The sequence below is a fragment of the Sarcophilus harrisii genome, chromosome 2 (assembly GCF_902635505.1).
Source record: "Sarcophilus harrisii chromosome 2, mSarHar1.11, whole genome shotgun sequence".
NCBI classification, from domain to species: Eukaryota; Metazoa; Chordata; class Mammalia; order Dasyuromorphia; family Dasyuridae; genus Sarcophilus; species Sarcophilus harrisii.
Window position 1 is genome coordinate 352,104,399 of NC_045427.1, and position 13,859 is coordinate 352,118,257.

At 39.4% G+C, this 13,859-nt stretch overlaps 1 protein-coding gene across 2 annotated transcripts in view; it reads right to left on the minus strand.

Annotated features, from left to right (window-relative positions):
- PLD4 (phospholipase D family member 4) overlaps positions 1 to 13,859 on the minus strand; it is a 47,409-nt gene that overhangs the window by 21,426 nt on the left and 12,124 nt on the right. Inside the window, exon 1 of one of the 2 annotated variants that reach the window (XM_012550021.3) lies at positions 9,188 to 9,486. The exons of the other annotated variant lie outside the window; for it this stretch is intronic. Within the exon in view, the coding sequence (XP_012405475.1) occupies positions 9,188 to 9,223 (36 nt within the window). The 5' untranslated portion in view covers positions 9,224 to 9,486. Of the gene's footprint in view, positions 1 to 9,187; positions 9,487 to 13,859 lie in introns of those variants that run through there. 2 annotated transcript variants of the gene reach the window in all.

Sequence of the window (13,859 nt, forward strand, 5' to 3'; positions counted from 1 at the left end):
TGGCAGTTGTGGAATTATGAGTTGTCTTGGTTCCTTCATGATTTCTATTTCTCATCTGTATGTATTAGTAGGAGAGTCCAATCAAATTACTTGGGAGGCAGGAAATGTTTTTATAAGTACTGTTCTTACTATATGATTTTAGTAAATATGGTTGCTAAAAGCTAAAAGCTAAAAAAAAAAGGCATAACTAGGCCTCAAACATGCTCCCCATTCCCAGTTCCCAGGAGGCTGAAGTCTCTCCTGGCTAAGGAAGAGGCTCATTTGAGCAGCCAAATACTGTAAGACCAAGGGCCAGGGTCTTGAAAAGTTGCTCTCCTTGGGGTCTGAGATGACAATATTTCACTCTCCCTGCTCAGAAGAATCCTGCTTGAGGCAGAGGATTAGAGGGAAGTGATGGATAGGAGACCTGAATACTCCCCAGAGGAAGGGGCTTGCTAATCCACCTTCCCTAAATTGTAATAATTGAATCATTCTTCTAGCTCAAAAATTGTTAGGGACTCTCCAGTGCCTAAACATTAGTGGAATTAATCTGGTATTTAAATCCCACAGCAATTTGACTTTGATCTATTTTCCCCCAATTCTTCACTAAACTTCTCTGCTTTCTGGCTACCTGGGAAACCTTCCTGCCTTATACCCCAGGCTTTTGTAAGAGGTGGAAACCTGAGGCAGGATTGAGCTATTGGAGCAAGGGTGGGGTAACAGTTAATTCAGCTGAGAAAACATAGCTAGTTCGGGCTTGACAACCACCAGCTTAGCCCTTTACAACCACACCCAGTTGTGTTTCTTTTCTTCCCTCCACCCATGGGGAACCCCCTCAGCTTTGAACTTGATGTTTGCAAGGGAAATCCTTGTTCCCAAAAATGTTCCAGGCCGAGTACAGCAGGGACCATTCAGGTGTCAGGACAATGACTTGAAGACATCAAAAGATGAAGAGGTTAATTGGTAAGGACTCAAAAGAATTGGGCTTTTTCCTCAGTGTCAAAAACAACGACAAACTTTAGGACACATACATACACACCCACCCACCCACACACACACACACACACATGATTATGACCAAGCTCAGTCCCCAGAGAAGTGAAAAAATGCACCTCCTTTCTTCTCTTTACAGAAGTGAGGAATTGTTGCTATGGAATATTTTATACGTTATCCAACATGATAGATGTAATTGATTCTTCTTTAAATCTTTGTTACGATGGATGATAAATGAAAATTGTGACTAGAATAAGATCTGATTGAAAAAAAAAAAGAAAGAAACCACTTATATACAGTGTATTTTCCCATAGGCCCTGATAGGCCCTTACACACACTCACAAAATGCTTTCTCAATCCTCACTTCCCCGTAACTGATCTTTCCTTCAAATTTCTCCTATCACTTTGCTGGATCTCTCCTTGGTCCTTATGACATTTTACCTTGCTGCATATGTACTCTTCTGTCCTTCTTAGAACATAGCAAGGACTGTCTTGAGGGGACATATTGCAAATATTTTTCCATAGTTTATACCAAGCATTGGGGCCTGAATGTTGAATTCAAGGGTGAGCTGCTGAGATGAACAAGATCCTTAGCCTAGGTGGTCTTTTGAAACTCAGAATAGGGAAGAGAAGGGAGAGGGAAGTGGTTTTGTCTTGGGTTGCCAACTCCAGTTTGATGGGGGAAAACTCTCATCCTTGGGAAAGAATCCTGGATTTAGAGTCACATTCAAATATTAGCTCTGAAAATTACTAGCTATTATACCCTGGATGAGTCACTTTCTAGTTTTCTGATCTTTTAAATGGAGAATACATTGGCATCCTCTGTCTCATAGTTGACATTGTAAGGAAAGTGTTCTATGTTTGTTTATTCATCCACATTTTGTCTGTTTCTACCATCTAAAGGTCTTTATCTACCATCTCTTTAAGAGTCCCACCTTGATTTGTGTGTTGAATGGGAAATGCATCTTCCAGACCAGGTGTCTTTCTGTAAAGGAAGCATGGATGGCAGGAGACCTGAGTCACTGAAACAGGGTTAGGCAGATTTCCTGAGGGATGACCAAGTGAAGATAAGGTCCAAGGTCCAGGGTCCAAGAGAAGACCCAAAAGCTTATAAAAAGGGGGCAGACTTTGTACTGTATAGTCTGGAGAAGACCTCAGCAGGCAAATAAGGTAAGCCTCAATTTTCTCACATGTAAAGTGACAAGGTATGACTTGTTCAAAGTTCTTTCCAGTTAGAAATTCAACAAGCTTTATTTAATATTAATAATTATTAAGTATTTCCTAGATGTTTAATATTAATAATTATTATTTGCTACATTCAAGGCACTGCTCTATGTTTACAAAGACAAAAAAAAGAATAGTATAATTTTATTATAACTTATGATAAGCAAGTTGTGATGGCTAGCTACTACGTTTACAAAGACAAAAAAAAAGTATAATTTTATTATAACTTATGATAAGCAAGTTGTGATGGCTAGCTAGAAAAGGAGAACTGAGGAAATGAGGAAGCTATAAGGGAACTGTGGATAAACCTCAACCTTTTTTTCCTCATCTAATTCTTGATCAGTGGGGATGTTTCCAAATGATGTCTGAGTTTCAGGTTTGGCTCTACCATGAGTTTATTAAGTAACCAGGGGCATTATGCTCCCTGGGCCTCAGTTTCCTCATCTGTAAAATGAGAGGGATGGGCTGGATAATCTCTAAAGGCCATCCTAACTCTAAATCCTATAACCAAAGCTCCCTTCTAGTTCTGTCATCCTATGTTTTTGGATTCTATCATTCTAACTCAGATCAATCAATGCTCCCTCTCTTCCCTTTGAAATCCTTTAAGAATTCAGCCAGGATTCCCTGCTTCTTAGCCCTTTCCTTAAGGCAAGACATGAACATAGGGATACTCTATAAGTCTCCAGCAGAAGGTAAGGCTATCCAGCTTGGCTAGCATTCACATTTCCCTCTCCCAAGAACTGCAGGCCTCTATCCTATATGGATGTACTTTTTGGGCAGTCCCACTGAGTCATGCACAAATCTGGCTTCAAAAAAAAAAAAAAAATCATAGGAATCATAGCATCTTCCTTATCTTCTATTTGGCAGATGAAGTCTGATCTGAACTCTAAGGCAAAGATTTCTTATAGAAAGAGATTGCCCTCCCCCTCAAAAAAGAGAGATGCCCCAGGCTTCCCAGAAGGACAGATGGGCTCAAACTCTCACCTGCCACTTTCAAAATTGTAAGGATCAAGAACAGCCCACACTCTTCTCTTTCCTACAGTTGGGATCATTTGATTCATAAGCTCCATTCTCAGACTATAGGACTGAGACTCTTGTTATTAGGGAGATCTCAGTTTCCAGTGAATCCAGGGAGCCTTGACTATTGGTACCAGGCCTTGGTGCAGGCTGTCCAAAGGACACTCCTGTTGCCTTTCATCTTCATTACTGATATTTATGCATGGCTTTAAGGTTACAAAACGTTTTACATATACTTTATAATTTGTACATTATTATGCTATCGTGTCATATCTGGGAGATAGTCACTGATTTCCCTTATGATCAAGGTTAACCCTTTCCTTCCTGAATTCAATGATATTTGAAAGACCATGCATGGGAAATGAGAAAGGTATTATAATATTAGAAAATGGCAAATGTCCAGGTTTTCAAAAAAGGTGGGGAGGTAGGGAAGGAAACAGAATCTACAAACTATAGGCCAGTGAACTTGGCTTCAATTCCTGGGAAATTCCAGAACAGATCATTAAAGAGATGGGCAGAACATTTAGAAAGAGTTAACCACAATCACAAAGAGCTAAACTTTGGCTTCACCGAGCATAGCACAGGCCACACTAACCTCATTTTTCCTTTCTTGACAGGATTACTAAACTAGTAGGTAAGGAAAATGTTGCCTATGTAATTTACCTAGATTTTAGCAAAACCTACAATTAAGTGTTTCATACTGTTCTCATAGAGAAATGGATTGTTCATTAATATAATCATTTATTTTAAAAATGATTGAATGGCTGGACTCAGAGAAGTTGTTAAAGGTTCAATGTCAATATGACAGGAAGTCTTCTCTGAAGTACTGCAGAGATCTATTCTGGGCTTTGTGTTTATAACAGTTTTATAAATTATTTGCATAATATTTGAACTACAATAGAATTTTATATAATTTTTCCACATTATGAATGTGAGTCTTTAACTACAGGTCATATTCAAAATGACTATATGAAATCATTTGAAAATGTTTCTCAAGTAAAAAATTGGAAACTTTGCTAGAGGGACTAATGATCATAATGGATTCAATTTTTTTTCTCTTAACTTATAAAAAGACATATAAAAATTTACTATATATATATTTTTTTTTCTTCTGGGAAAGTAGAAAAGTGAAAGACATATTTGATTGTTAATGATATGAAGGCGTTAATTTGTTTGCCTGTAGCATTTCATAATCATTGAGAGTCAGGAGAGAAAGTTTTAAATGTCTTCATTTATGATTGTGTATCTTGGATATTTTATTTTATGGGTAAATAATAAAATAGGGATCACCTGAAAAAAATTATTTGCATAAAGGCCTAGAGAGCATGCTTATCCAATTTGCAGAGGATACAAAACTGGAACACACTAGATGACAGGATCCAAAGGGATCTTGATTGGCCAGAGTCTAATAAGATAAAATTTAATAGGGATAAATATAAAATTTTAAACTTAAGTACAAAAAAATCAGCTTCACAACTATATGCAATGTTAGACAGCAGTTTGTCTGAAAAACTCTTAGCGGACTACAAACTCAATGAAAGTCAGAAATGTGATACAATGATAAAAAAATAATAATGACAATGCAACCTAAAGCTGTGTTAGAATAAGTACCACTTTCCAGAATAGGGGAGTGAGTTCTTATGGAACTCAGCAAACTTCAAAGATTCTGGGAACCATATCTCAAGAAAGACATTAATAAGCTGGCAAGAGCTCAAAGAAGGGCAGCCAAAGTGGTGCAAAAGCTTTGGATCTGCATCATATGGGGGTGGGCAATGATTAGCCTGAACAAGAGACAATTAGGACAGCAATCTAAGTTGTATCAAAATTATTTGAGGGACTCTTGTGGGGAAAAGGATTTATATTTGTTCCATCTGGTTCCAAAGGACAGAAATATAAATTTCTAAGAAGCTAATTTTGGTTTAATGTCAAGAAAAACTTCCTAACAATCCAAAAGTGTCCAAATGTGGACCAGGTCATCTTGACAGGAGGTAGAATCCTCCCTTCCTGCAAGACTTCAAGAACGATCCAAATGTGGCAGCTAGGTGGTGCAGCACTGGCTCTGAAGTGAGGAGGCCCTGAGTTCAAATATGACTTCCACTTACTAGCCATGTGACCATGGTTAAGTCATTTAAACCTAATTGAAAAATAAAAAAAGAACCTGATCTGGTATGTGGTAGGGGACCTAGGGGAAGTTCTTTGGTCCATGTGTTGGAGCAGATTGATGTCGATGTCTCCTAGATACTGTGATTCTCTGACGTTGCTCATATCTGGCTAGATGTTGTCTTCAGACCCCATTGATGAAGTTAGTGTCAGTTTAGAGTGGTGAGAATCCCCTTCTGGTCAGCGCAGGTCCATTGTGAATAAGGTTTAAATGACAAAAAGGGACGTTTATTGTAGGATGAGATGTCATCTTTGCTAGGAGACCGACTTCCTCAGTGGCAGAGAAATAACAAAAGGTTTTTCACTGAGAAGAGAATGTCTTCACAGAAGACAGGAATCATGGCAGGCAGCTATGCCCTACTCCAGACTTCTGCAAGGATCAGGAGTTTAGAAATATCCTTTATAGAAATCTGAGGCTCAGGTTTCAGGTTGAAAAGAAAGCCAATGCCCCCTCAGGCCTAGATACTCATCTTGGAGTTTCAGTCACTCAATATCAGGCCCAGATCTCCCAAGAGAATTTGAATGGGAATCCGGCTATCAATTTGGGGGGAGGGGTAAGAGGGAGAGAGTGATTTGCCTTAAAAAGGCCCAGTCGGATGATACCACTTAACTTGTCTGGGAAGATATGTTTCTCAGGAGGGCCTGAGCTCCAATCTCCCTTCTTTACAGATCAAAGGGGACACAATTTCAGAGTGTTTATTTTACAAACCAAAAGGGGACAGTTTTTTACAGAGTTTACCTGCATCACCATCAGGTATGTCTCATAATTGAATCATTCAGATGTAGCAAGTTCAGCACAATCAGTGAGATTATTGTGGACATGAATCCTGGGTAGAGAGATGGGACTGCAGCTCTCTGATTCTGAGATTCTCTGTGCCTAACAGGACCTTTCTGTGACACTGTACCCTGTTCATATCTGTCACTAGCAGTATGCTCTCTGTGTTTCAGTTGTTTTTAAGTTGTCACCATACCATAGGCCTGAAAAGGACCATTTCCAGTTTTTGATTCCTCATTTTATTTTTAAAATCACTTGCAGTTTTGTTGTGACTGTCTGAGCTTAGTTCTACCATGGGGCCACCCTCAGTTCCTTCCAAACAGGAGGGGGAACTGTGAGTAACTCTAGGCCTGGGAACATTTGAAAGGGGGAAAAGCAGAAGAGAGAGACAGACACAGAGACAGAGAGATAAAGACACAAACAGACAGGGAGCAGAGAGATAGAGATTGACAGAGAGAGAGAGAGAGAGAGAGAGAGAGAGAGAGAGAGAGAGAGAGAGAGAGAGAGAGAGAGAGACAGATTGAGACAGAAACAGAGAGAAACAGAGAAAGACAAAGACAGAGAGATAGAAACAGAAAGAGGAAAGAGACAGAGATAGAGATAGAGAAGCAGAGAAAGAGAAGACTCAGAGATGCAGAGAGACAGAGATACAGAGAAATAAAGGAGAGACAGACGGGGTGGGGGTGAGGGGGAGACAGAGACTGACAAATTGTATGTACAATATCCCCAAAGTCAAAGAAAATGGAGCCTTCCAGACCATTAGCCCTGATTCACAGTTTACCCTTGTTCCCTCTTCTCAGAGCATCGCCCTTTAAAACAGGAATCAATTCTTATGCCCCATTAGAAAAAGGGAAAAAAAGCAGAACCCAATCCCATTATCTGTCTAGATAAGAGCAAAGGTTGTAAGAGACAAGTTCTGGTGTAGGAGCTGGAAAGTTTCGGTCTGGTTCAAATGCAGACTGTGTCACCTTGGATCAGCCTCCCTCTCTGTGACCCCTAGAGGAAGGGGAGCTTGCAGGACTCTAAGGCAGCCTGGCTCTTCCCGTAATCTGTTCCTCAGATTCCCTCCAGTTTAGGATTCTGGGCCCCCTTCAGACAGTTTTATTGCCCATTATGAGGTTTCCTCACTAAAATGTAGAAGGGATTTTTCACACTTGATATTTGTATTCTTAGCTCTCTACCACATAGGAGATACTTAATAAATGCTTGATGATTGATTGCTTCTTCCAGAGCTCAAGAACATCTGGAGCCTGTTCCTCTCCTCTACCCCAACACCTGACTTTTCTCTAAGTGGCAGATGGGGAATCAGGATGCCAGTGGTCTTCAGGACTGTGATCTTAGAGGTTGTCTTCTGACCATCCCAGCTACACATCTCAGCCAACTTTCTCTGAGATATTTTCAGCCCCGCCCTCAACCAGTACCTCCTTGTCTCAGAATGCAAAAATTTTTCTAGAGAGGAGCACTGTATTATCTTTTCTGAGGCATTGATCATATGAGATTAAATTGGCTAAGAGAGCCAAAAGCCAAAAGAAGTTTTCTAAACCTTAAAGTGCTATATAAGTGCTAATTATCTCAGTTTCCTCATCTATAAAATGAGAGTGTTGAGCCACTAAAATCCCCTCTATCTCTAAATCTGTGATCCTTCTAATGTCTCTTCCAGTTTTGATATCATATTTTATGTTCTAAGTTATTTTTCAGACTTAACATTTTATGTTCTATGATTCTGTTATCTTTAAAGTTATTATGCTTTAGCATTTATTAAGTAGCAGGGATTAGGGATACAAAAAAAAAAAAGGGAGGGTAAAAGACAATTCCTATCCTCAAGAAACTTACAATCCAATGGGAGAGACAAAGTAAAGCTATATACAAGATAAATGGGAAATAGTTAACAGAGGGAAGACATTAGAATTAAGAAGGGACAGGATAGATTTTCAGTAAAAGATGGAATTGTAATCGGGACTCCTTTAAGTCCAAGCAATTACAATACAATTCCAAGCAAGAGAGATCAGTAGGCAGAGTAGAGGAGGGAGAACATCCAGGCAGGAAGAACATCCAGAAAAAATACCCGCATCTGAGATGGAGAGTATTGTTCACAGAACAGCCAGGAGGCCGGTGTTCCTGGATCTAAGAGAATGTGGTGTAGTGTATAAGTTGTAAGAAGTCTTGAAAGATAGGAGGAGGCCAAGTTATGAAGGGCTTCTTTGAATGCCAAACAGAGCAGATTTTATTTGAGTCTGAGGGATTATCGCTGGAGTTGACTGAGTGGGGTGTTGGAGGGTATGGGTGATATTACTGGACCTGCCTTTTAGAAAAATCACTTTAGTGGCAAGATGGAGGTTGGATTGAAGTGGGGAGAGACTAAAGGCAGGCAAATCCACCAGAAGACTATTCCAATAGTGTAGATAATAGTTGAGAAGGATCTATACACGAAATGGTGCAAAGGTAGAATCAGAAGGTCTTAGCAACAGATTGGATGTGGGATGTGAGAGGTAATAGGGAATCAAGCATGAATCCTAGACTAGTTTCTAGACTGAGCAATCAGGAGGGTAATGTAATGGAATATTGAAGGTAGAAGTCAGGGGGAGGGAAAGATAATGAATTTTGCTTTGGACATAATTAAGTTTTGGATGTCTACTGCACATCCATGTCAAGATATTTAAAAGAAAGTTAGAGATGTAAGATTGGAGGTCAGCAGAGAGATTGAAACAGGATATATAAAATTTAAAACTATCAGCTTAGAAATAATAATTTTTTGTTTCTAGAATTTTTTTCAGATCCCTGTTTTGACCACAGATTTCCTGGAACCAGAGGATAATGAGAATGTCAACTATGGGGCTTGTGCTATATGACTTTTAACACCCTCCTTGTCTCAGGACCAGGATCTCTGAGAACACTGAAATACCAAGTCTTAGGTGGGTTCCCTGTCCCACTATCCATGGGTCAGCCTCTTCCTTAGAGAGGTCACAGTTTAGGAATTTTCCCCTACTGTCTTCAGGAGATTAAGGCACTTCCTAACTCTTATCTCCGGTAGCTACTTACCTTTGAGGTCACCTGCATGGTCTTTTTTGTCCCCATTTAGTCACAGCTTAAGTGTGAAAGAAAGATCACTGGAATCGAATTCAAAAGATGATGATGTGAATCAAATTCTTCTCCTTCCTGGCTGTGTGACTTGGAAAAATCAGAGCTTTTGTTTCCTTTTTTATAGGATGAAAAGGTTAGATCAGATGGTCTCCAAGGGTCCTTTCGTCTTTGAACCTTGTTATGCCAGGACTGCAGAGTGGCCAATTTACAGCCTCAGCTCCAACTCAGAGTCTTCCTCCTATTTACTCAGTCACATATTACTTCCTCTTTTCAGTTGTTTCCTCTTAGCTTCTAGTCCCATGGGGCCATCTGGGGCTCCAGCTTCAGATAATGAGGAAAGGGTCAATATTTCTCAGGAGCCTAAAAAAATGTTCCAGAGTCCTTCTGTCTCAGAAGCAGCTTCCTCTCAGATACCTCTGCCTACTTCAGGAAAACTTCAAAGTGAAGAGATGGGATGGAGAAGGGGAAGGGAGTTCCAACACCTTGGCCTTCAAAATATAGCTCCAAATCAGCCTCCTCTAAAAATGTATCCCTAGTAAAGTCACAAATTCCTTGCAGAAGTGAATGTCCATTATCTCCAATCCATGACCATTCCCACCCCCACCAACTGCAATCATCTTTCTTAATTAAGAAAATTGCTTGACTTAATCAATCAGAGGTGATTGTAAACAGGATTTATACAGTTCCTTAAATCAATCTACACTTGCTTCACTTGCTCAGGCCCTGAAGAGTTTGTAGAAAAGGGAGAAGTTGTCTCAGAACCATCTAGCAATTCTGAGGGTCTTAAACAGAGAAGGAGCTGAGACATAGAGTGCTAAGCCAGATAGAACCAGCCACAAGAAAGTGGGAGAAGAAGAGGAAGGATTTCTCAGTGATAGGGTTACAGCCATCTTGGAACAAACAATCCATGCACAGGTGTCCTCAAAGACTGAATGAAATCCCTAGAAAAGGTCCCATTTTTTCCCAACTTCCTCTTCTAGGGCCGGACACTATATAGACATTATATATAATATACTCTTATTTCTTTACCTAAACATCCCATAAACCTGAATTTTGTCTTAACCACAAGAAGTCCAGAGGCTAGAGATGTAAATTATATGTCAATAACTAGAGATGTAAATTAAGATAGAAACTCCAACCTCTGCCTAAATGTTAAAAACTTTCCTTGGAATAACTTAGTGTTTACCTAGGAGGCTTAAGTGATTGTAATTTCCTCTCCATACTGCACTCCTGATGCTATGGATTATTCTCTGAGAACTTATTTTCAGGAAAACTGTCCAGGTCTTCATTCCTGCTCAGACTAGACTCCTGACTCTCCAGACATTCTCTACCATGCCCCCAATGGATATCCCCTCTGCCAACTTTTCAGCTTACTTTTATGTGTCTTCCCTTTCACACTGTAAGTTAATTGAAATAACAATTTTTGTCCAAAATAAATTCCCAAGTATCCATTGAGGAGGCTTAAAACAATCTAATTAATATGATAGAGGGTTATAGTATATAGAACATGGAAAACCTGGACTGCATGATAGCACAATTATTTGAATTTGGAACTACAGTTATCTCTTCTATACCACAACTTTCCCCATTTGCAGTTTAGATATATTGTGAAATGCCATAAAAAGTTAAATGGGAATCTGGGGGGAGTTTTACAGAATCACAGATGATACATTAAGACCAGATGACACAGAAAAGGTTTAAAAAGTCAGAAATACATAAAATATATGTATAAAGTTATAGGATATTAACATATTTTATCTTTTATTATTATAATAATTCAGATTTCTTCTCTGGTCATAAAGGAAGGGCTGAATAATTTTATGTGAATTTTTCAGACTATGGATGAGGGTAGGGAGACACCTTGTCCCAATTGCCATGATGTAGAAGGAAAAACTGTACTCTTTACATGGGTCACAACCCAAAGAGTGGTCTTTAAGGAGTCCTCCAGGCATCAGTCCTTGACTTACACTGTTCAATGTTTTATTTTGGTTTTTTTTTTTTTTTAACAATGGCTTTTATGGAGTAGATGGCACTCTTGCTAAATTTATAGATGACACAAAGCATGGACCAACAGTTACATTGGAGGACAGAGCTAGGGTCCAAAAAATCCTGGCTGAGTAAAACAATAGGCCAAATACAGTAAGGAAAAATGTAAAATCTTCCATTTGTTAAAAAAAAAGTCACACAAGTCCAGGATGGGAGAAGTTGAGAATACTTGATAAACTTTTTTTGTTTTTGCTGAGGCAATTGGAGTTAAGTAATTTGCCAGGGTCACACAGCTAGGAAATATTAAGTATCTGAGGCCAAATTTGAACTCTGTTTCTTCTGACTTTAGGGCCACCATCTAGCTGCCCTTTAATAAGCATTTATAACAATAACTACTATGTGCCAAGGAGTGTGCTAAAAACTGGGGATGCAAAGATACACAGGAATTATGTTGTTTTTGTTTTTTTTTAATAACTTTTTATTGACAGAGCCCATACCTGGGTAATTTTTTTTACAACATTATCCCTTGCACTCACTTCTGTTCTGACTTTTCCCTTCCCTCCCTCCACCCCCTCCCCCAGATGGCAAAATAGTCCTATGCAAGTTAAATATGTCACTGTGTATCCCAGATACAATATATGTGTGCAGGACCGAACAGTTCTCTTGTTGCACAGGAAGAATTGGATTCAGAAGGTAAAAATAACCTGGGAAGAAAAATAAAAATGCAAGCAGTTTACATTCATTTCCCAGTGTTCTTTCTTTGGGTGTAGCTGCTTCTGTCCATCCTTGATCAATTGAAACTGAGTTAGATCTCTTTGTTGAAGAAATCCACTTCCATCAGAATACATCCTCATACAGTATCGTTGTTGAAGTATATAATGATCTCCTGGTTCTCCTGGTATAATGACCTCATTTCAATCAGCATCAGTTCATGTAAGTCTCGCCAATCCTTTCTGTATTCATCCTGCTGGTCATTTCTTACAGAACAATAATATTCCATAACATTCATATACCACAGTTTACTCAACCATTCTCCAATTGATGGGCATCCATTCATTTTCCAGTTTCTAGCCACTACAAACATGGCTGTCACAAACATTTTGGCACATACAGGTCCCTTTCCCTTCTTTAGTATCTCTTTGGGGTATAAGCCCATTAGAAACACTGCTGGATCAAAGGGTATGCACAATTTGATAACTTTTTGGGCATAGTTCCAATTTTTTCTCCAGAATGGCTGGATGAATTCACAATTTCACCAAAAATGTATCAGTGAGGGATTATGTTTTTTGAGCTGTCAAGGAGTTCACATTCTAACAGAGGAGACATAACATACAAATAGTTATATACAAATGAGCAAGATACAAGATAAAGTATAAATAATCCACAGAGGACAGGCTGTAGAGTTGAGAGAGATAAGAAAGGTTTCCTGTAGAAGGTGAGATTTTAGATAAGACATGAGAAAAGAAATGAGGAGGAAGATTATTCCAAGTATGAATACAGCCAGACTCCCATGCTACAAGATGCTATGGGAGACAGTGTCTTGGAACAGGAAAGAGATAAGTATTACTAGATCTTAAAGAAATGGAAGGGGACTTCTGAGAGTGGGGCCAAGATGGCAGAGATGACACACATTTCTCTTTGACCTTCTCTAGTACAAGAGCCCTCGTACTAATTATGAAATGCAGCCTCTGAATTAGCTCTGGACCAGCAGAACCCACAAATATTGGGAGTGCAACAAATTATCAGCAGAAGATAATTTCAAAGATCACCAGAAAGGTCTCTTTCAATCGAGAACGGGAGGGAGGTAGTGAAGCAAAAGCATCTGAGTACAAATGCCAGCACAGACAGCACAGAGTCCCAGGGCAATGCAGACTCCACTGGGTAGTGCAGACTCCACAGATGGCGTGGACTCTGCTGGACAGTGTGGGCTCTGCCAGGCAGTACAAGCTCCATGTGGCAGAGAATCTCCAAGGGGAGGAATCAACAGGAATCTACAGCAATGTTGGCCACTCTGCCCTGTTTGCAACCCAGTAGATCAGCAGAGAAGTTATAAAACATCCAATACAAACCCAAAAGGTAAAGAGTGAACCCCAAAGCACCAGAATCTCACGGGACCTGGCCACGCCCACCCAGCACTAGGAGTGAATCAGCACTGACCCAGCTCAGCTGCAGCATCTCCCCTATCCTAAAGGCAGACCTTAACTTTTTTAAAAAATGAGTAAAAAAAGTAAAGAGGACTCTGACAATAGATAGCTTCTATGGGATGAAAGAGAAGAACAAATTTCAAACCCTGAGGAGATTAAAGGCACATTGTCTCCAGATGAAGCCCCAAAAGGCAATATAATCTGGTCCCTACCACACAAGGCTCTCCTAGAAGAAATTTAAAAGGATCTTAAAAGAGAGCTAGAAGAAAAATGGAAAAAGGAAATGAAAAATTTGCAAGAGGGTTTGGAAAAGGCAACAGAAACTATCTGAAGAAAATTCACTACAAAATAGACTTAGTGAAATGGAAAAAGCATATAACTCATTAAAAGATAAATTTGATAAAATGGAAAAAGAAAGCAACTCCCAGAAAAACAGAATTGTGAAACAGAAAAAGAAAATAACTCCTTAAAAACAGAATTTGTGAAATGGAAAAAAAATT